Source organism: Cervus elaphus, chromosome X, assembly GCF_910594005.1.
Source record: "Cervus elaphus chromosome X, mCerEla1.1, whole genome shotgun sequence".
Lineage (NCBI taxonomy): Eukaryota > Metazoa > Chordata > Mammalia > Artiodactyla > Cervidae > Cervus > Cervus elaphus.
Genome location: NC_057848.1, coordinates 105,822,000 through 105,844,468, shown reverse-complemented (window position 1 = coordinate 105,844,468; position 22,469 = coordinate 105,822,000). Strand labels below are relative to the sequence as shown.

The window sequence follows — 22,469 nt, the reverse complement described above, 5'->3', positions numbered from 1 at the left end:
CAAACCAGTCAATCCTAAAGGAAATCAACCCTAGATATTCACTGGAAGGACCAGTGCTGAAACTGAAGCTCCAATACTTTGGCCTCATGATGGGAAGAGCCAACTCACTGGAAAAGACTCTGTTACCAGGAAAAATTGAAGGCAAAAGGAGAAGGGGGCAGCAGAGGATGAGATGGTTAGATAGCATCACTGACTCAACAGACATGAATTTGAGCAAATTCTGGGAGATAGTGAAGGACAGGGGAGCCTGGCATGCCGCAGTCCATGGGGTCGCAAAGAGTCGGACACTACTTAGCGACTGAACAACAACAAACAGCTGATTTACAATATTGTGTTAGTTTAGGGTACACAGCATAGTGATTCAGTAGTTTTGCAGATTATATTCAATTATAGATTATTACACGATAATGGATACAATTCCCTGTGCTATATAGTATATCTTTGTTATCTATTTTAAATACTGTAGTTTGTATCTGTTAATCCCATACTCCTAATTGGTAACAACTCATTTGTTTTCTGTTTGAATCTGTTTTCTCTTTTGCTATATACATTAGTTTGTATTATTATTTTTTTAGATTCCACATATAAACATATCATATAGTATTTGTCTTTCTCTGACTTATTTCACTTAGCATCATATTATGTAAGTCCATCCAAGTTGCTGCAAATGGCCATACTTCAACCTTTTACATGGTTGAGTAATATTTCATCACATACACACATGCACACACATATATCCTCTTAATCGAACCGTCTGCTGATGTGCACTTTCATCTTATTTTTTTCTAGATATATACTCAAAGGTGGAATTGCTGGATGATAGTTCTATTTTTAGTTTTCAAGTAAGCTCAACACTGTTTTCCATAGTAGCTGCACCAATTTACATCCCCATCAACAGTGTACAAACATTCCCTTTTTAGGGTTATCTTCTTGAGTTTAACACTCACCATACACTTTTTATCATTTCATTATTGTTGCTTCAAAAAATTTGAACATATTACTCTAAAGACTTTAAAGTATTTCTTGGTTTTCTATAATGAAAAGACAAAAAATTAAACAGAATAGCATGAAAAGCCTTTTCAAATCTGACCCCAACTCCCTTCCTTTTCTTTAAGTCTACATCCCATATCCTCTCCAATCACACAATTTCTTTCTGCTCTCGAGGCTCAAGTAAGCGCCCTTTTACCAAGTCTCTAGACTTCTTACCACCTAGGACATCTCCCTTCCTAAATAACATCACTATCTAGCCTTAAGACCCAACTCCATGGCAATTTTTACTGTTCTTCCACATTTCTTGGTTCGTATCCATACTTAACCATATCACAGAGTATTTCAGCCATTTACGCCTCCCCTTAGCTCAGTATTAATTATCTGTGAATCCCTATCATCTAGAATAGCAGTTCTCAAATGGGAGGACTGTGTCACCCCCATACCACCACCTCCCACAGGGACTATCTGACATCTTTAAACATTTTTGCTTGTCACAACTGGTGGAGGGTGGGGAGGGGGATGTTGTTACTGGTATCTATTGGCAGAGGCCAGAGAGTCAACACACACACACAGGACAGCCTCCCACAACAAATAATTATGTGGACCAAAATGTCTATAATGCCAAGTTTGAGAAATGTTGATCTAAAACAATGCTTGGCTCACAGTAGGCCTTTAAAGTGTTTATCAAAATAGAATTAAACACCAATCAAAGCATTTAGAAATACAAGAAAAAGATACATAACATGGAACAGTACAAGAACAACCAAGATAGTACAAACAATGTGGGCATTCATGCCCTAGCAGATATCAAGACTTCATAAAAAGCTACACTTATTAAGAAAATGTGGCAGGAGGGATAAATTAGGAGTCTGGGATTAATGTATACACACTACTATAGCACAGGGAACTACACTCATTATTTTGTAATTACCCATATGGGAAAAGAATCTGAAAATAAATATAGATAGATAACTGAATCATTTTGTTATATACCTGAAAGCAATACAACACTATAAATCAACTATCCATCTGTCCTTGCTCATGCTCAGTCGTATTCAAATCTTTTTCAATCCCATAGACTGCAGCCCACCAGGCTCCCCTGTCCATGGGATTTCCCAGGCAAGAATACTGGAGTGGGTTGCCATTCCCTTCTCTCAGAGATCTTTCTGACTGAGAGATCGAACCCACATCTCCTGTGTCTCCTGCAATGCAGGCAGATTCTTTACCCACTGAGCTACTGGAGAAGCCCAACACTTCAATTAAAAAAAATTAATTTTAAAGAAAATGTGCCATTGCATAGGGATTAAAACAAACAGACCAAGAACAACATTATACACAATGGTGGAGTGAGTAACTCCAAAATCCTGTCCCTCCACTACGGCAACAATTATGCTGGTAAAAACTATCATCAGAATCAACTTTTTTGGAACTCTAGAATCTTGTAATCAAAACATTACAACCACCAGAGGAGCACTTAATAGAAAAAGCTGCTTTGAAATGAGAGCACTGTGGTATTTTATTTTATGCACCTACCATGCCTCACTCCTCAGCTAGGTGGTGGCCATGAAGACAGTGGCCTACAATTCTAGCACAACCTGCAGACGTCAAAAGGAGTAATACGGACCTTATTCTTAAAGAATGGTAGTTGTGTGTTCTCACCTGTTTTGTGGTTACCAGGCATACTGCATCACAGGTTTCCCTTTCTTTCACCCACCTCAGGAGGAGAAGCAAGTTCCTGAGATGAGCAACCTTTATACAAAGCATTTAAAGGAAAATATACTATCCACAGCCACCTGGGGCAAGGAATAACAAGCAGGCCAGACACTAGACAGACATAAAAGGATGAGAAGGAAAAAGCTGGATGGAGAAAGAAAGACATACATGGAAGGAATGGGGACTCTGAAAAACTCCTATATATACCAGGGAATTTGGAAGGTCACACACACCCAGGGCTGGACACATGCTCAGAAAAGACAGAAGGCCATAAGTGTTCATCTATGGCTGACCTTTAGCCTCCACACAATCAGGCAGGGAGGGCTAGGCAAGAGTTTTAAATGAAATGGCCAAGCATTGAGAAGTGCCCCAATGCCAAGTCAATCTCCAAAGACTGAGAGAGTAGTTTTGTCTGGATTTGGGGTATTCTTTTTTTGTAGTTTGTCTGTATTTTTTGCTTTGATGCATTTATGGAAAGTTCAGTCAAACCACTAACGATGAATAATCTACCAGAACAAACACTTCAGTGTCCACACGTGACAAAGAACAGTCATAATAAAAATAGGTTATAAAATTCCCTAAGCAAAAACTACAATCCATAACAAATAGCAAGAACAAATCCTGTGGAGAAGAAAGAATGTTTCCCAAAGTTACCATGTTACAATATTCAAAATGTCCATTTTCAACAAAAAGTTACAAGGATGCAAAGAAATAAGAAAGTAGGGCCCATTCACAGAGGAAAAAGAAGACAGTAACAGAATTGCCCCTAAGGAAGCCCAGATGCTGGAATTAGTAGGCAAAGATGTTAAAACAACTGTCCTAAATATACTCACAGTGTTAAAGAAAACCATGAACAAAAAGAAAAATAAAGGAGGGACTTCCCTAGCAGCCCAATGGTTAAGACTCCACACTCCCAATGCAGGGGCACAGGTTCAAACCCTGTTCAAGGAACTAAGATCCCCACACCTCACAGCATGGCAAAAAAAGAAGAAGAAAAGAAAAATTAAAGGAAAACAAGTCTTACCAAGGAAAGAATATTCAGAAAAATAACTAAAAAAAACACAACCAAATAAAATTTTGGGACTGAAAAAGTACAATAGTGAAAAACTCACTATAGAGATTGAACAGATGATCTGAATAGAGAGAAGAAAAATTCAGTAAACTTAAACACAGCCCCATTGAGATTACCTAGTATGAGACGCTGAAACAAAATAGGATAAAGAAAAATGAAAAGAGCACGAGAGACCTTTAAGACACCATCAGGCCTACCAACACATTCATAATGAGAGTCACAGATGGAGAGGATAGAGAAAAAGGAATGGAAAGAATATTTAAAGAAATAATTGCCAAAAACTTACCAAATTTCATGAAATACAGGATTCCAAAAAGCTCAATTAACTCCAAGTAGGATAAACAGAGATCCACACTGAGACAAAACATAATTAAACTGCCAAAAGCCAAAGAAAAGCTTGAAATCAACAAGAGAATGATAAGTACACAGGATTTTCATTAACATAAATAGTTAAATACCACGGAAACGAGAGAGTGAGATAACATATTTCACATGCTGTGGAAAAAACTGTCAACCAAGAATTCTATATCTAGTAAAGGTATCTTTGAAAAATGCAAAAGAAATGTGCCAAAAAAAAACAAAAGCTGAGTGAATTCACTGCTAGCATACCTGCCCTCAAGAAATGCTAAACAGAGTCCATTAGGCTGAAATAAAAGAACACCACAGTGTAACTCAGAGCTATACTACAAAATAAACAACAATGGTAAAAGTTACTACATGGTTAAATGCCAAAGACAGCATTCAGCAGATGGAAGGGAGCCGGGGCAATTAGTCAATCTCCCTACTTGAATTGACAATCCAAAACATTCCAAAGGACTTCCTTGGTGCTACAGGGGATAAGAATTTGGCTGTCAGTGCAGGGAACACAAGTTTGATCCCTAGCCCAGGAAAATTCCACATGCCATGGAACAACTAGGCCAGTGTGCCACAACTACTGAGCCCATGTGCCTAGACCTGTGCTCTGCAACAAGAGAAGCCACTGCAACGATAAGCCCACACACCACAACTAGACAGTAGCTCCCACTAGCCACAATCAGAGAAATCATGTGTGGCAACAAAGACCCAGTGCAACCAAAATTATATAAATGAAGTTTTAAAAATAAAAGAAGAAAGCAGAGAGATAAAACTTCATGACTTTAGATTTGGCAATGATTTCTTGGACAGTACCAAAAACACACAACAAAAGCAAAAATAGATAACTTGGACTTTATTAAAATTCAAAACTTTTGTAAATCAAAGAACACTACCAAGAGAGTGAAAAGGCAAACCATAAAATGGGGGAAAGCATTCATAAATTATCTATCTAATAAGGAGCTATTGGAAGAGACTCATTGGAAAAGACCCTTATATGCTGGGAAAGATTGAGGACAGGGGAAGAGGGTGACACACGATAAGATGGTTGAATGGCATCATTAACTCAATGGACATGAGTTTGAGCAAACTCCAGGAGATAGTGAAGTACAGGGAAGCCTAGCATGCTGCAGTCCATGGGGTTGCAAAGAGTTGGACATGACTGAGTGACTAAACAACAAGGGGTTACTATCAAGAATTATCATTAGCGAAAACCCCGATGCTAGGAAAGATTGAAGGCAGGGAGAGAAGGGGATGACAGAGAACACAATGGTTGGATGGTATCACCGATTCAATGGACGTGAGTTTGAGCAAGCTCCGGAAGATGGTGAAGGACAGGGAATCCTGGTGTGCTGCAGTCCACAGGGTCACAAAGAGTTGGACACGACTGAGCGACTGAACAACTAAAGAAAAACCATAAAATGTGCAGAAGACTTCAAAAGACATTTGTCCAAAGGAGACAAACAAAGGGCCAATAAGCACATGTTAAAAGATGATCTGTATTAGGGAAATGCAAAGCAAAACCACAATGAGAAAACACTTCACATCCATTAGGATGACTGCTATCAAAAAAAATTTTTAATAAAAGTCATTTTTGGAAAGAATCTAGAGAAATTAGAACCCTTATACATTGCAGGTAGGAATGTAAAACAGTGTAGCCACAGAGAAAAACAGTTTACTAGTTCCCCAAGAGATTAAACATAAAAATCCACTTCAAGGTATATGCCTGAAAGAACTAAAAACAGGGATTCAAACACACATTTGTACACCAAAGTTTACATTTAGCACTATGCACAATGGCCAAAAGATAAGAAACATCCCAAATGCCTATCAACATATAAACAGATAAACTAAATGTGGTACATACATATAATGAATGGAATATTATTCAGCCTTAAAAAGAAATGAAATTCTGATACATGCTGCAAAATGGATAAATCCTAAGGACATTATGCTAAGTGAAATAAACCAAACAAAAAGGACAAATATTGTACAATTCCACTTATTCAGAGGTATCAAGAAGAGTCAAATTCACACAGAAAGTAGAACAGTAGTACCAAGGTTTAAGGGAGAGGGGACTGGGGAATTGTTTAATACATAAGGACTTTTAGTTTGGGATGATGAAAAGATCTGAAGAAAAACAGTGGTGATGTTTGTACAACAGTGTGATTTATGTAAGGCCACTAAATTGTACACTTAAAAATGGTTAAAATAGTACAGTTTGTCAATTTTATCACAGTTAAATAAATAAAGCCAAAATCTTGAGGTTTTTCTGCAGGTCCTACAAGATCTTAGCCCCTGTTATTTGCTACGGCCTTCCCTCCTACTAAGATAGAGTCTTGTAAAAAATTTTAATGTTCCACCTTAGGGCATTTGCCCTGATCAATATCACTGAATACTTAAAATGGAAATGGCATCTTGTTTAATGTTGACTGATTCAATTTCTTCTACTTTTAACATCCATTTTTCAGAAGGTAATCATCAAGATTCAGAAAGACTGAATAAGTTTCCAAAGTAAGCATGGAATTAAGATTTTAACAAAGTATTTCTTACCATTAAGAAATACTGACTTTTATGCTATGACAGAGCTATATTCCCCATAATGCACAGATATTTGCAAATGTGTAGAAGAATCCACAAAACTGTTAATAAACAGTACATAGTAAATTTCATTCACTATTAGTAGAAATTATTTCTCATATTCATCGCCTGTCCCTAATCACATTTTACAGTTTATAATCTAATACTGAAAATGTCTTGGTTGAATCTATTTTTTTATATTGAGTAGTCTGTTGTTCAGTCACTAAATCGTGTCCGACTCTTTGCAACCCCATGAACTGTGGCACACCAGGCCTCCCTGTCCTGCATCATCTCCCAGAGTTTGTTCAAATTCATGTCCATTGAGTCGGTGATGCCACCTTGTCCTCTGTCACCCCCTTCTCCTCCTGCCCTCAAACTTCCCCAGTATCAGGGTCTCTTCCAATGAGTTGGTTCTCCACATCAAATAGCCAAAGTACTGGAGCTTCAGCTTCCACATCAGTCTTTCCAATGAATATTCAGGGTTGGTTTCCTTTAGGATTAATGGTTTGATCTCCTTGCAGTCAAAGGGATTCTCAAGAGTCTTCTCCAACAACACAGTTCAAAAGCATCAATTCTTTGGCACTCAGCCTTCTTTATGGTCCAACTGTAATATCCATACGTGACTACTGGAAAAACCATAGCTTTGACTATATGGACCTTTGTCAGCAAAGTGATGTCTCTGCTTTTTAATATGCTGTCTAGGCTTGTCATAGTTTTTCTTCCAAGGAGCAAGCGTCTTTTAATTTCATGGCTACAGTCACCATTTACAGTGATTCTGTAGCCCAAGAAAATAAAGTCTGTCACTGTTTCCATTGTTTCACCATCTATTTGCTATGAAGTGATGGAAGTGGATGCCATAATCTTCATCTTTTGAATGTTGAGTTTCAAGCCAGCTTTTTCACTCTCATCTTTTACCTTCATCTAGAAGTCCTATAGTTCTTCACTTTCTGCCATAAGGGTGGTATCACCTGCAAATCTGAGGTTGTTGATATTTCTCCTGGCAATCTTGATTCCAGCTTGTGCTTCATCCAGCCTGGCATTGTGCATGATGTACTCTGCATATAAGTCAAATAAGCAGGGTGACAATATACAGTCTTGACGTACTCCTTGCCCAATTTTGAACCAGTCAGTTGTTCCATGTTCAGTTCTTAACTGTTGCTTCTTGACCTGCTTGGTCTTTTTAAACAAGACCAAAACCTTTTTAAACAGATTCCAAATAAACTTGCTTAAATAAAAAAAATAAACTTAAACCACAGTGAGATATCACTTTAATATATATCACCCATTATAGCGGCCATAATTTTTTAAATAAAACAGAAAATAACACGTGCTGCCAAGGATGTGGCAAAATTAAAATTTTCATACATTGTGGTGGAAATGTTAAGATGTGCCACTGTAGAAAATAGTTTGGATCCGCAGTAGCGGCGGCGGCAGCGGCTGTAGAGCCCGCAGTCGGCCTGGGCTAGAGGGTCCGGCGCAGCGACCCAGCAGGAGGGTGGGCGCGCGGGCAGCGGGATGAAGCCGGGGCTATGAGGCCAAAGCGCCGGTGGCGGGGGGTGGGAAGGGTCGGATGCCGGTCCGGGGGCACCGCTGAGGCGGCAGGTCTCTGAGCTCGGAGACTGGTCCGGACGCCCCCGCCGCGCCCAGTCCCCTCCGACCGTGACGCCGCGGGCCGGTGGAGGCGCGGCTCCAGCACGATGAAGGATTTAGGGGCAGAGTACTTGGCCGGTCGCGAAGGTGTCCAGCTCTTCGGATTGTTGAACCTCTACCTAGAGCAGGAACAGAGATTCCAACCTCGAGAAAAAGGGCTGAGCTTGATCGAGGCCACCCCGGAGACAGATAACACTTTGTGTCCAAGATTGAGAAATGCCAAAGTCGAAGATTTGAGGAGTTTAACCAACTTTTTTGGATCTTGCACTGAAACTTTTGTCTTGGCTGTCAATATTTTGGACAGATTCTTGGCTCTTATGAAGGTGAAACCTAAGCATTTGTCTTGCATTGGAGTCTGTTGTTTTTTGCTGGCTGCTAGAATAGTTGAAGAAGAATGCAATATTCCATCTACTCATGATGTGATCCGGATTAGCCAATGTAAATGTACTGCTTCTGACATAAAGCGGATGGAAAAAATAATATCAGAAAAATTGCACTATGAATTCGAAGCTACTACTGCCTTAAACTTTTTGCACTTATACCATACTATCATACTTTGTCATACTTCAGAAAGGAAAGAAATACTGAGCCTTGATAAATTAGAAGCTCAGCTGAAAGCTTGCTGCTGCCGACTTACCTTTTCAAAAGCAAAACCATCCATACTAGCTTTGTGCCTTCTCAGTTTGGAAGTAGAAACTTTGAAATCCATTGAATTGTTGGAAATTCTCCTGCTTGTTAAAAAACATTCCAAGGTGAATGACTCCGAGTTTGTTTACTGGAGGGAGTTAGTTTCTAAATGCCTAGCGGAATATTCTTCTCCTGAATGTTGTAAACCAGATCTTAAGCTGGTTTGGATCGTTTCAAGGCGCACAGCCCAGAACCTCCACAACAGTTATTACAGTGTTCCTGAGCTGCCGACAATACCGGAGGGGGGCTGTTTTGATGAAAGTGAAAGTGAGGACTCTTGTGAAGACATGAGTTGTGGAGAAGAGAGCCTCAGCAGCTCCCCTCACCGGGATCAAGAGTGCACGTTCTTCTTCAGCTTCAAAGTGGCGCAGACACTGTGCTTCCCGTCTTAGAAATCTCATTGTCCTAGGCCCGAGTTCTAAGTGTGTGCACAGGTTTCACAGCAATAAAGGGAGTAGGTCGCTCCCTGGTCCACCCCATCCAGGCAGGAACTGCATCGACTCTGGATACCTGCCTTCTGTTTGTTATTCAGATCAGATCTGGCCTATTTTCATACTTAATCCTAAGCCATCAAATGGGTTAGTGCAATTAACAATACTTTAGACATTGGCACTTTATTTTTCTCATTGATCTTTAGCTACTTGGGGGAGGAGGGAAGGTGCTGATACTTCAATTTACTACTTTTCAAGATGATTTTTAAAAGATGAGTAGTGTAGCGTCCACTTTTTATAAAGCTTTCAGGTGTCTTTACGGAAACAGATTGGGAGTCTGAAAGTGCCGCCTTAGCAAGTACGATGGCTGATCCTTTAATGGTTTATCTTAGGTCTCTCCTTCCCCCCCACTCTCAGAGCAGAGAATATACTCTTAAATGTCAAACACCTTTTCGGTTGTTTTTTGTCTTTTAAATGATCAATGTACTCTCTGATGCAGACTTTAGAAATTTAGTAGGAGTTAGAATATTGACTTTTCTGTGATTTTAGTGTGTAGTATCTTCATTTCCTTGAGGTTTCTGCCAAAGCAGAAATAAGCAGCAGACTAGAGTAGTTGGACAGCTGCATTCCTAATGCTTAAGTATTGTCAGACTATAGTATTATTTTAATGTTTTTAAAGCACTCCATAGATCTGCTAGTTTTGCATGTACTTGTATGAAAGCAGTGCAGCAGGTTGAACAGAACTAGGTAACTATGGAATGGATAAATGTTGATCTAGTAGCACATTTTATCTCATTTTCTTCTATTAGAGAAGTCTGCATGATGATGTTTTATTTCCTTGGTAATTCACATTTCAAAAATAATGGTATTGTATATGGGTGCCAAGAATATGAACTGTAAAAAAGAAACCTAAGTGTTTGTAGAATTATAGTTTTAAGCATATTTGTGTGGTGGTACAGCCATAAAAGAAGGGATTTATAAACTCTGTACACATGAGATTTTGTACAGAGAACTTTTTTAAACTTTATAAACTGTATATGAAAGTGTAAATCTTTAAAAATGTACATAAAATACTGTATTTTTTTACCGTGTGTGTGTGATAGTCTAGTCATTGCATGTAAATATAATTTATTGTGTATCCTGTATTATAACTCATATAGTGATGACTTACTTTTTTACTGGTAAGTCAACATCCATTGGATTTCTTTTGAAGTGAATCTTTTTGAAGTAATAGATTACAACTCAAAATAAAAATATTAACAAATGCTAAAAAAAAAAAAAAAAAAAGAAAATAGTTTGACTTTCCTCAGTAAGTTAAACAGAGAGTAACCATATGGCTCAGCATATTCTACTCCTCCCAAGAGATATGAACACACAGTCCAAATAAAAACATATACAGAAATATTCACAGTAGCACTATTTACAATATCCAAAAGGTAAAAACAATCTAAATGCCCATCAACTGATGAACAGGTAAACAAATGTAGGATATCCTAATAAAATATTATTCAGGCATAAAAAAGGAATTAAGTGCTGATACATGATTCAATATGGATAAATCTTCATATTGTATGGTCTCTTCTATATGAAAACTTCAGAATACCCAAATCCATTGAGCTAGAAAGAAAGTACATTAGTGTTTGCAAGGGGAATGGAGAAGTAGTATTGGCAGACACATGGTTTCTTTGGGGGGTGGGTAAAAGAAATGTTTGGGAATTAGATAATGATGGTTGCACAACACTGTATTTAATGTCACTAAATTATACACCCTTGAGTGGTTAAAATGCTAAAATATTCAAGAAAAAATAGAGGACTGAACAAATTACAGCCTATTGTTTTAAATACAAAGATATAAATGCTCTAATGCAGATAAAAGTTACAAATCTGAGTAATAAAGCAGCAACATTTGAACAAGACCTACATTTTACCTTAATATGTATAAATGGTGATCTCTAAGAAACATTCAAAAATTTTTAATTGCAATAACCACGTTCATGTGGGCCAAATCAGTAATTCCCAGAAGGAACTTCAAGAAATGCTTCATTCTGTTTGGCACAGTGATTAAATACAGTTCATTTCATCAATATGCCATATCCAATCCCCACTCAAAGGCAGAGTCTTCAAGATGGAGATAGAAGGCAAAAATGTGGTAAGAGCAAGAAAGCAAAGCAAAAAGTTTTATTCTGTTGTGAGAGGTTACAAGAAAAGGGTCTTTAGGAGAGAACTGGCATTCTCTCTCTCTGCAAAAGGAAAAGTTACAATTTTTAAAAGTTTAGATTTTACAGGCAGAAAATCAGAAAAACAGACCTGAATCCAAAATTCATTCTTCAAGTCATGTAGCCCTAGCTCCCATCAAGAATAATCAGGTCAATGTTTAGAATTCAGATGTCAGAGACAAATCATGGAAAACAGTATTAAGTGGATGGCAATACTTAACTAATAAAAGTTATTTAAATCTTTTAATATTACATTTGGAATGGGGAAGGAGGGGGGGGAAAGTATACCTAAAAGTCATTATTATCTGCCTTGAAATCCCATCTTTGCCCAAGTTCATTCTACCGCAATTCAAGTACTAAACTACTATATTATCATACCTAAAATGTCTCAGTTGATACTTAGCTTGTGCTATTATTTTGGGGGGTAAGAGGTGGGAATTAGAGGTATATGACTATATTCTCCTAAATTTACAATCATTCCTCAGTAACTATGGGGATTGGTTCCAGGACTTCCCCATACCAAAATCTGAGGATGCTCAAGACCCTTATATAAAATGGCAAAGTATTTGCATATAACCTATGATCTTCTTCTCCTATACTTTAAATCTTATCTAGATTACTTATAATACCTAATATAATATAAATGGTATCTAAGTAATTGCCTATGTGTTTCAAATTCAAGCTTTGCTCTTTGGTACTCTGGAATTTTTTCCCCAAATACTTTCAATCAAGTTTGTTTAAATCTGCTGATGCAGAATCCACAGATTTGGCATAGTTGAGCACGGATTCAAATATCTGTCACCCCGATGCTCAAAACATTCAGAGGCTTCCCATATTTATATATAAGGATAAGGTACAAACCCCTAAGCAAGAATTTGAAGCTTTCTGCAAAATAATTCACACATGACTTTCCAATCTTATCTAACCACAACTCTTACCTCAAAGGTTCTCTTTCCCTTCTTCACCCACTGAACATTCTTTTACTTCTCTTTAACAGGAATACATTCTCCTTATAATTTCTTCTTTAAAACTCAAGAGTACTCCCTACTGGAGTGTAAACTCCTCAAAGGAGGAAACTGGTCTGAGTTCATCTCTTTTTTTTCCATATTAGAAAAAACAAATTGCCTTGAACAGAGGAATACTAAATGTTTATACAAATGATGATAATGCTTGCTGAGGGATTCCTTAAAAGAAAAGAACAGTGATTTGTTGAGTATTTTTTAAAGCTCTCAAATCATTTAGTACCATCAAATATTTTTCTTCTATCTCTAAACTGAAATATTCAATAAGCTCTCTTGGATGCTCTACATTCAGCCTTCAGGAGAAGTGTATTATTTAATATACTTAACAGGTCCAGTCACTTTAATATGAAACATTTACTCTTAATTCTTTATTTTTAGTAGATACTCAGAAAGCACAGTGAAAATTCATAAATAGGGTGTTTTGATTTGAATGCTGGGGGTACCTGAGGAAAGTTAGAAATGGGAAAGGCAAGAAAAATAAAGAGGTGGGCAAATTCTCTCTAACTCTATAGAAATTAATCAAACTAGCTTTAAAATCTGTAAATTGGGCTGATAATATTAGTATTAAAAGTAAAAATATTTTAAAATATAGTAAAAGCAAAGATGTGCCCCCTGATAAAATGTGCCAAGAAAAGCATATCACTTCATACTATTTCTAACAAAATACACAGCCACAAGGAAACATCAGACAAACCCAAATTAACTGGCCAGTGTTCTTCAAAAAATGGGAAAGAAAGGGATAAAAAGGTAAAGTGAACTACTCCAGATTAAAAAAGATTAAAGAAACATGAAAACAAAACGCAATGCCTGTTCCAGAACTGGATCCTGGACCAGAGAAAAGAAATCGTTGTCTTTCACTATGGCAGACATTAAGAATAAACTGGCAAAATGTGAATTCACTATGAAGGACATTAAGAATCGACTGGCAAAATGTGAATAAGGTCTGTAGATCAGAAATAGTATTGTATCAAGGTTAATTTCTAATTTTGCTAACTATAATGAGGTTATATAGGAGAATACTCCTATTTGGGGGAAACTTTAATTTTGAAATAGAGTAAAAAGGCGATGATTATTCTTTATCTGCTTGAAGGTAGGATCAAATTCATCACCCAAGATTATAGTTATAAAAAACATTTCAAAAATCATTCAATAAAACAGTACATGAGATGAATAATATATTGACTAGAAAGTTATTTTAAGTATCTTTGATCCGTGGATAGACATTTTTAAAATATCATTTATAAAAACACCAAAACATCTTTTTTGAGGGGGGGAGTTACAAGCCAAAATGCAAATTAGTACAGATTTTTTTTAAGTATAATGTAAGCTCCATGGGGAGCCTTAACTTGTCTTGTTCACATAAGCAGCACTTAGAACAGTTCTTGGCACATGGTAATAGTAATTAGTAACAACTAATATTTGAGTAATTATTATGTCACACTAACCTAAGTGTTTTGGGTCCATTAACTCACTTAAACTTCACACAGTCCAAGATATATTTGGGGAATGAATCAATACTTTTTGCAGGATGACAAGTAGTCAGTTCTGCAATGATTATGAGTTCCTAAAAATCACCAGGTAATGCAAAATTATACAATGAACACCATAGGACTCAGGGGGAAAATGGGGTTAGAAGCACAATACTCCAAAAACATCATCGGTGACACATTTTTTAAAAAAGACAAAAACCTAATAGAAATGATAGCACATTTTTACACAGTTTACACACATTAAGTGATTAAGAAATACACAAGTACAACAATAAATATGGCACTTTACCTTGAAAAAGACCTGAAGTTTGCTTGTGGAAGTGGGCATCAGAAGGGTTGCAGCTCATGAATTATTGTGAAGTGATGGAAGGAGGGTTATCTGAAATCGGATGGAAAATTGTAACAATAGATGTGGATGGGTGTGGCTCATAACACAAGGGGTGAACTGAGGTAGCTGATAGAGGTCTGAGGCATGTGCCTGTATATGCATGTATTTTAATGCAGCTCAGTTCAGCTGGGTCCAGCTTCCTGCATTCACCTAGGGTAAACTTTCTATAAAGGTCCAGAGAGTAAATATTTTAGGCTTTGTGGGTCATTGGGTCTCTGTTGCAACTATCCAATTCTGAGACTCTGCTATAAAAACAGCCACAGGGCAATGTAAACAAATGAGTTTGGTGTGTTCCAACAAAACTTTATTTACAAAAACAGGTCCCTGTGGTGGCCATAGTTTGCTGAACCTTGACCTTGTAAACAAAATCCTGAATAAGCAAATACAAATTTTGTCTTATGCTCAAATTGATACCCAATATAGCAATCTTGTTGGAACAAATGCACTTTTTTTTCCAAAACAAGCATTATAGAAGAGCTAAATTTGGAATGCTATCAAATAAACCAAAAAATAACTGATATATTCAAATAAGCAAAATAAATTGAATATTACAAAAAAAAACTATTTTTGATTTTGGATTTTAGAAATCAAATGTTACCCAAAAGTCAACTGACAAATGACCAAAATAAAGACAACTAGTGGTACATTTGAACACTTGTCATTCAAAATCTGTGCATTAAATTCTACACGATCTTAAAGAAAAATGGGTTATGCTTTTAACAGCTCTGCTGACTAAAATTATCAGGTTCAGTCACAAGCTTTTACAAGATCATCGAGCCATAAAAGTTACCATACAAACTTCACTATAAGATAAATAAGTTCTAAAGATCTGATATACAGCATATAGCATGGTGACTATAGATAACAACACTGTATTATATCCTTGAAAGTTGCCAGAGAATAGATCTTAAATGTTCTCTCCACCAACAATAATTTTAAAAAAGGTAATTATTGTGGCAGTCACTTCAAAGTATATATGCATAACATATCATTACACTGTATACCTTAAATTTACACAATGCTGTATGTCAATTATATCTCAATAAAGCTGGAAAAAAATACTAGTTGCCAATGGTTATACCATTATTTGCCCAGGAATTGAGTTAAAGATTCTAAGTTGACCTCCTTTCAGTTAGAAAACTCTAATATACATAACATTTCTTTGCTTGAGCTGCTATACCTCACATCTGAAATCCTTCTCCAGTCTTCTTTGTCAAAAGTGTATGTATCCTCCAAGGGCACATTGAAATACTATCTCTAAGCCTTTCCTGGACCCCATTAGAAATGTCTTCCTACTCTAAACTCCCACAGGAACTTAGTTTTTACCCAACACAGCATTTAGCCCTTTATATCCTGCTTCAAATTTATTTGTGAACGTATCTTATTTCCTCTGCTATGTAGAAAATAAGACTAATCTTTAGCCATACTAATCCCCCTGTTGGACTGCCCTTTTTCATAGTCAACCCTTAACTGCTAACTTATCTTCAAGACCCAATACAGATACCATCTCCTCTGCAAAATTTTGCTAGACATCCCCCAAATTAGGCTTTTCTTCATTCTGATCCCTAGCACAACCAACAGACCTCCATTTTAGCACTGCTCTATAAATGTTTATTTACTATTTCCCTCCTTAGATTAAAAATGCTTTAAGGAGGCAGGAATTTTGCCTTTTACCCTTTGTATATGCTAGAACAGTGCCTAGAACCTAGTTGATATACTTGATCAATTAATAAAGCATCCCAAAAAAAAATGGAGCATGGGGTATATACACATGAATACCACTGCCATACAATGATTTCTTAAACAAATATTGTATTTAACACTTGACAAGAAAACTGAACTACTGATATCAAGAATGGCTACTTGAAGCCAAAACTCAGAAACATAATCTGAAAACAGTGGCTAGAGAGCAAAATTGACAAGTTTACAGAGCAAAAAGCACAATTTACTAGAATATAGGTCTTTTCAGAAGTATCATCTCCAATCAAAAAAGAGCAGAAAAATACTAGATATAGTAATCTTTCAAAATAAAAACATAATCTGAGCCACAATAATTAGCAAAGTTTTTCCTTCCCAATAAATGTTTGTGTACATCATAATATGACATTATATTAGCAACAAACCACCTGCATCCTAACCGTGTAAGTCTTAAGGCAAACAAATTCAAGAAAGATATTTTCCCTCATCACTTCTCCCAAAAAAGGCAAAGTCAAAAAATGATAGACACTAACATAAATAGGACTTTTTAATAACTTTATGGACCATCTAATACAAATTCATTCTGCAAATGACAAAGCAGAGGCCTAGAAAGGATACATGATTTGTTCACAATCAGTTGAGCAATAGAGCTGCAACTAGAAAACCCAGGTTTGGCTCAGAGTTAAGCATTCATTCCTCTACAACCAGCAGTTCTAGTCTCAGGAACTCTTTACACTCCTGAAACACTTAAAAATTAACAAAGATCCCCAAAGAGCTTTTAGTCTATTGTCTTGTAAGAACCACTGTTATGACCATGTGCAGAGAGATCCTACTTAGACACTCCTTTTACTGCCCTGTTATATTCAGCATTCCTAAAGGAAGATCTATATTTCATTTCCCATGGCTTAACCCATCTGAACAGCTTCTGCCAATGTCCAAGAGAACATTCAAGGTCTGGAGAAAACAGACTTCATGCAAATCCAAGAACTGCCTGTATTCTGTCATCCAATCTGTAAGCTTATTCAGATTTCAAAAGTGAAACAGGCACATAAATAAACACGATTTCTTACCAAAAAAAATTATTTCACATACCTAAATCTATCTAAAAATACCTTTAAGTACTACACTTATCTCTAGAAATACAATATAAAACTGAAAGCTCATGATCAACTATGCCAAGAGGTGCCAATAATGGGAAGTGGCCTGATCACGATTAAAATAAAAAATGTCTTTCTTTTCACCCCCAGCAATAACATAACCAAAGAGCTGACATTTACAATACTTTTCGATAGCACAGGGAACACTACTCAATGCTCCATGGTGACCTAGATAGGAAAGAAATCTTAAAAAGAGTGGATATATGTATAACTGATTCACTTAGAAACTAACACAACATTGTAAAGTAACTATACTTCATAAAAAATTAATTAAAAAATTGTTTAAACCCTTTATAAAATTTGCATGTACTCCCCTGCCACAGGCCTGGCTTAATGCTTTCCACACAGTGGGAATGCACATATTTCACAGATAACATTTTTCAAAACTTAGGCTAGTATGCAACTCACTGTAGACTACCACAATAACAGACACTTTCTAAGTCATTTTCTCAACATCTCTCAATTTAGACAACTTCTACTTTTTAAAATTTAAGACTAGTTATACTGCTTTCAGCTTTTCAAGTAAGAAATTGCCATACGGTTCAGAATGACAAGTCCATCAAATCTCCAAGATCTTTACATGAAAATAAATGAAAGTTTATCTGTCAATCAGAGGCTGATCTTTCAGGCCAAAAAATTGAAGAAACAATCTTATGGAAAGCAAAAACAAATAACAAAAAATTCTTTAAAAACAGTAACAAAAACTTTAAAGACCGAGCCACTGATTTTTCAGTGTATATTTGCCCTTCGGTATCCATGTGGGTAACTTGGATCCAAGATCCACCGCAGATACCAAAATCTGAAGATGCTCAAGTCCCATAGTCAGCCCTCCATATCCTCAGTTCTGCATCCTGGGATTCAACCAACCACAGACTGAAATCCCCAGTACTGAATGGAGGAACACAGGGCCAACATAAGATTTAGCCTAATCACCAATTCATGTTCCTCCCTCTTGCCTTTTGGCTATTTTTTCACCACAGAATCCCAGAAATGTTCCTTTTTATAAAATATAAGTAAAAATCAGAAACTAATCTTTGCTCCTATTTTTAAGTTCCAGACAGAGGATCTATTAAAGAAAAAATCTGGAACAATTCCCTAATATAACATTAATGACAATGTATAGAATTGTTCATATTATTTCTGCCTCACATTAGAAGAAAATCAAGAATGATTTAAGATATAAAATAGACAACTAATAAGAACCTGCTGTAAGGAACAGGGAACTCTACTCAATACTCTGTAATGGCTGATATGGGAAAAGAATCTTAAAAAAAGAGTGGATATATGTATATGGATAAATGATTCACTTTCCTGTACACCTGAAACTAACACAACATTGTAAATCAACTATACTCTAATAAAAGTTTTTTTTAAAAAGAGTGGTATTATGGATTTAACTCACTCAAGCTTTACCTGTCAGATTATCCTTCACCTATGATTATGACTTGAGATGAATAACACTTCAGACTGAGACAGTTACAAACACCCACTTTGAGTTCTTTCATAGTAAATAATCAGACAGCATCACACTTCTTAAAATTAATTCTTTCTATCTATTATATGTATTCTTTGCAAGGGGGTTTTCACATAGCTTAAGATTCTCCTGAAATTAAACGTTTCAGTTATCTTACTATCTCATATGAACATAAAAGGCAAAATATTATAAACACCTACAAACTCAAAGACCTACAACAAATGACAATAGCAGCTAACATGAACTTTCATTGTAATACTTGAACTAAATTAAAATGGTCATAATCACATTCTTTCTGGTAGCTCAAGGAGGCATTAATGTCTTGTGGTTAAGAACATAAGCTCTGGAGTCAAGACTGGGTTTAATTTCAGCTCCATCAATTAGAATTTATATAACTAATCAGTTTCTTTGCTCTCTCCATGCCTCACTTTCCTCATCCATAAAATGGGGAACACCAAGTACTTATTCCATAGAGCTGTTTTGAAATTAATTAAAATTAAAATTAATTCATTAAAATTACATGGGTAAGGGTCAACAATAAGCACTCAATTTTAGTTATGATTACTATTCTTACACCAATATGTACAAAAATTCAAGGCCCATAAGAAAAACTGACCCTTGCATAAAATAATTCTATTCACAATGTTTATACATAATTAATTTGTCCACCCTAAAAGAAAGGGAGAAAATCCAAGGTCAATCTACAGTTTTAAATGCAGACTTTGTGAGATTTAGTAAAAATCTAAAGGTCATATTTAACACCCTTCATGTATAACAACATGGGCACCTGATAATAACTAGCCAACAAGTTGTACTGGGTACCTCTAATGTGCCCAATATCAATTAAATAAAGGCTCACTGCACTCGGAACAATGAACACAAAGTCAGAAAACAAAGCCACAATCTTTACACAACTAGGGATCTATAGTCTGAGAACTAAAGTCCATTTTTTCCCCTCAAAGGAAGGAAAACATCTTCCATCTACTGCTTGTTAATGCAGAAAACAGACATAATAAGTATCATAGGTTCATTCCCAAATTCTATACACTAGCTAAAATGCTCTAAAACATACATGCATGTGTGTATGCTAAGTGGCTTCAGTCGTGTCCGACTCTTGCAACCCTTTGGACTGTAGCCCACCAGGCTCCTCTGTCCATGGGATTCTCCAGGCAAGAATACTGGAGTGGGTTGCCATGCCCTCCTCCAGGGGATCTTCCTCATCCAGGGATTGAACCGGCATCTTTTATGTCTCCTGCATTAGCAGACAGGTTCTTTACAACTAGCGCCACCTGGGAAGCCCAAAAACATACATACAAAGATAAAGTGAAGTCGTTCAGTCGTGTCCCACTCTTTGCGACCCCATGGACTGTAGCCTACCAGGCTCCTCAGTCCATGTGATTTTCCAGGCAAGAGTACTGGAGTGGGTTGCCATTTCCTTCTCCAGATGATCTTCCCGACCCAGGGATCGAACCCAGGTCTCCCGCATTGTAGGCAGACGCTTTGCCGTCTGAGACACCAAGGAAATAAAAACATACAAACCTGTATACTATTAAGATGGTGGATACACACACACATATATATACACATACGTAAATATATACGATCCTAATAGTTACTCAAAATCACATTTTGCCAACTACATATGAACTTCTGATCTATCCTCCCTATAATTTTACTTTGCCATTAGGCGCCAAGAATACAACAGTAAAAAAATTACTGCATTCACAAGGGATGAAAAGTCAAATATCAACCTGCCTGAAAAGCAAGCCATCCACCTATGTAAAAGTGATATACATTTCATATTAACAACCCATATTTTTAGACAGTATCAAAAGCCAAATTAGAAGCACAAGAGAAAAGCAGCCTCAACCTAATATAAACGTGGTTGATTAGTAAGAGGTGGCCTGCCAGGCACTGCTTCCTTGGAATACATCTTACTTCCCATCAAACCAAGTTAACGTGTTCCCCATCCCTCTTGGAATAAATAAATAAACAAAAATAAGGCCTAATTATTTTTGCTCAAAATTTGCCCATAAAATGGAGAAACATCTGATGACTTCCTTACCACCCATTAAAGCTGGACCACACAAAAAGTAGTACACCGGGGTCCTCTGGAAGCAAAACCCTGCGTTAGTATCCCTTTGCCTCCGAGATAAATCCAGGGCTACGCTTCAGGATTTGGAGTAGAGAAGGAACACTGGCAAGACCCACCCATTCACCCCACAAAATGGGCTTGTCCCCAGGGTTTGCAGAAAAAAATAAAATTCCGCAAGGCCGGGGTATTCCCGTCTCCAGCAGTACAAACGACACTGAGTCTTCCCAGGATCACACATCCTCCCCACCGCCCCTCCCCCTCCTCCCACCTCTCGCCCCGCTTCTGCCTACCCCCTACCCTCTCTTCTTCCCCACGCGGTTTCTAGGCCCAAAGATTAGAAAGAATTATCAGGATACCAAAAACCGCCTCCCACTTGGGGGTTTCAGTTCCACAGGCAGCGAAGAATAAACAGAGGAATTCAACTAAGCTCCGCGGGTTTGGAGAGGCTTAAGAAAGCGTCCGACAAACCAGGCCGCGCCCCCCCCCTCAACCCCTACCCCCCCCCCCCCACCCCGGACTGGAGCCTACTTCCGAACCCTCCTCACCTAAAGAGAAAACGATGCCTCTTTCCGCTCAGCAAAACACAGGCCTAACCCACCAAGCCAAAGCTTTCCCAAACACCGGGTTCAGAAAACGCGTAGGCCGAGACAGCTGGGACCCGTGAGACGGGGTTGTGTTTTACCTCATGGACTCAGCAGTCATGTTTTCGCTTCTACGCCCTGTAGGATTCAGCGACCGTAGGGCGCCACTCTGCGCTCCCCGGCGTGCAGTGAGGATAGAAATGCACTGGACCCTTAGTCGTCACTAGATCTGGCGCTGGATCCTCCCCACAGCTCAAAGGCCGGCACCGCTGCCACCGCCGCAGGAGCCGCGGAAACAAAGCGACGCCGCCGCCGCCGCCATTTTGTTGGGCCGAGGCTCAGGCGGCAGAATTGGCGCGTCCTCCCTCTTCCTCTTTCAGTCGTCCATTGGTTGCCTTATCTGCAGTGAAGATTCTTATTGGTTACAGAAATTCACCTTCTTTGGGGGCCTGTTGCTAAGGGGGTCTACGTCATTTGATCCCCTCCGCCTTTTCATAGGGGGTCCAATTCAGTCCCATTGACTTGAAAGTGCTAGTGACGTATTTTGACTTTATTGTGAAAATGCCTTTTAATCCATCCTCTCTTTTCCCTGACATATTGACAAAACAATAACAACAACATACGTTTATTGAGCGTTTAATATATACCCAGCACTATGGGTGTTAGTCCCTGGGTCATGTGGGACTCTGCGAGCCCATGGACTTTAGCCTGCCTGTCTCCTCTGTCCATGGAATTCTCTAGGCAAGAATACTGGAGTACATTGCCTTATCCTTCTCCAGGGGATCCTCCTGATGCAGAGATAGAACCTGGGTCTCCAGCATTGCAGTCAGATTAGTTACTGTCTAAGCACCCAGCAGTATCAGTTCAGTTCAGT

General features: G+C 37.8%; 2 protein-coding genes across 11 annotated transcripts in view; one reads left to right on the top strand and one right to left on the bottom strand.

The window, feature by feature from the left end:
- ATRX (ATRX chromatin remodeler) overlaps positions 1-21,933 on the bottom strand; it is a 281,986-nt gene extending 260,053 nt beyond the window's left edge. For 6 of the 10 annotated variants that reach the window (XM_043897152.1, XM_043897156.1, XM_043897154.1 and 3 more), the window contains exons 1-2: positions 21,697-21,933; positions 14,492-14,581 (exon numbers count right to left, since the gene is read on the bottom strand). Coding sequence is in view for 3 of the 10 variants with exons in the window: in XM_043897155.1 (XP_043753090.1) it covers positions 21,697-21,716 (20 nt within the window). In the remaining 7 variants the exon portion in view is untranslated. The remainder of the gene's footprint in view (positions 1-14,491; positions 14,582-21,696) is intronic. The other 4 variants (XM_043897153.1, XM_043897155.1, XM_043897157.1 and 1 more) reach the window with 1 other exon arrangement.
- On the top strand, positions 8,125-9,543 carry LOC122690149 (cyclin-G2-like). Its single transcript, XM_043897163.1, has one exon. It carries the CDS (start codon positions 8,404-8,406, stop codon positions 9,433-9,435), a length of 1,032 nt encoding a protein of 343 aa, XP_043753098.1. The 5' UTR covers positions 8,125-8,403; the 3' UTR covers positions 9,436-9,543.
- Positions 21,934-22,469: the final 536 nt, after the last annotated feature.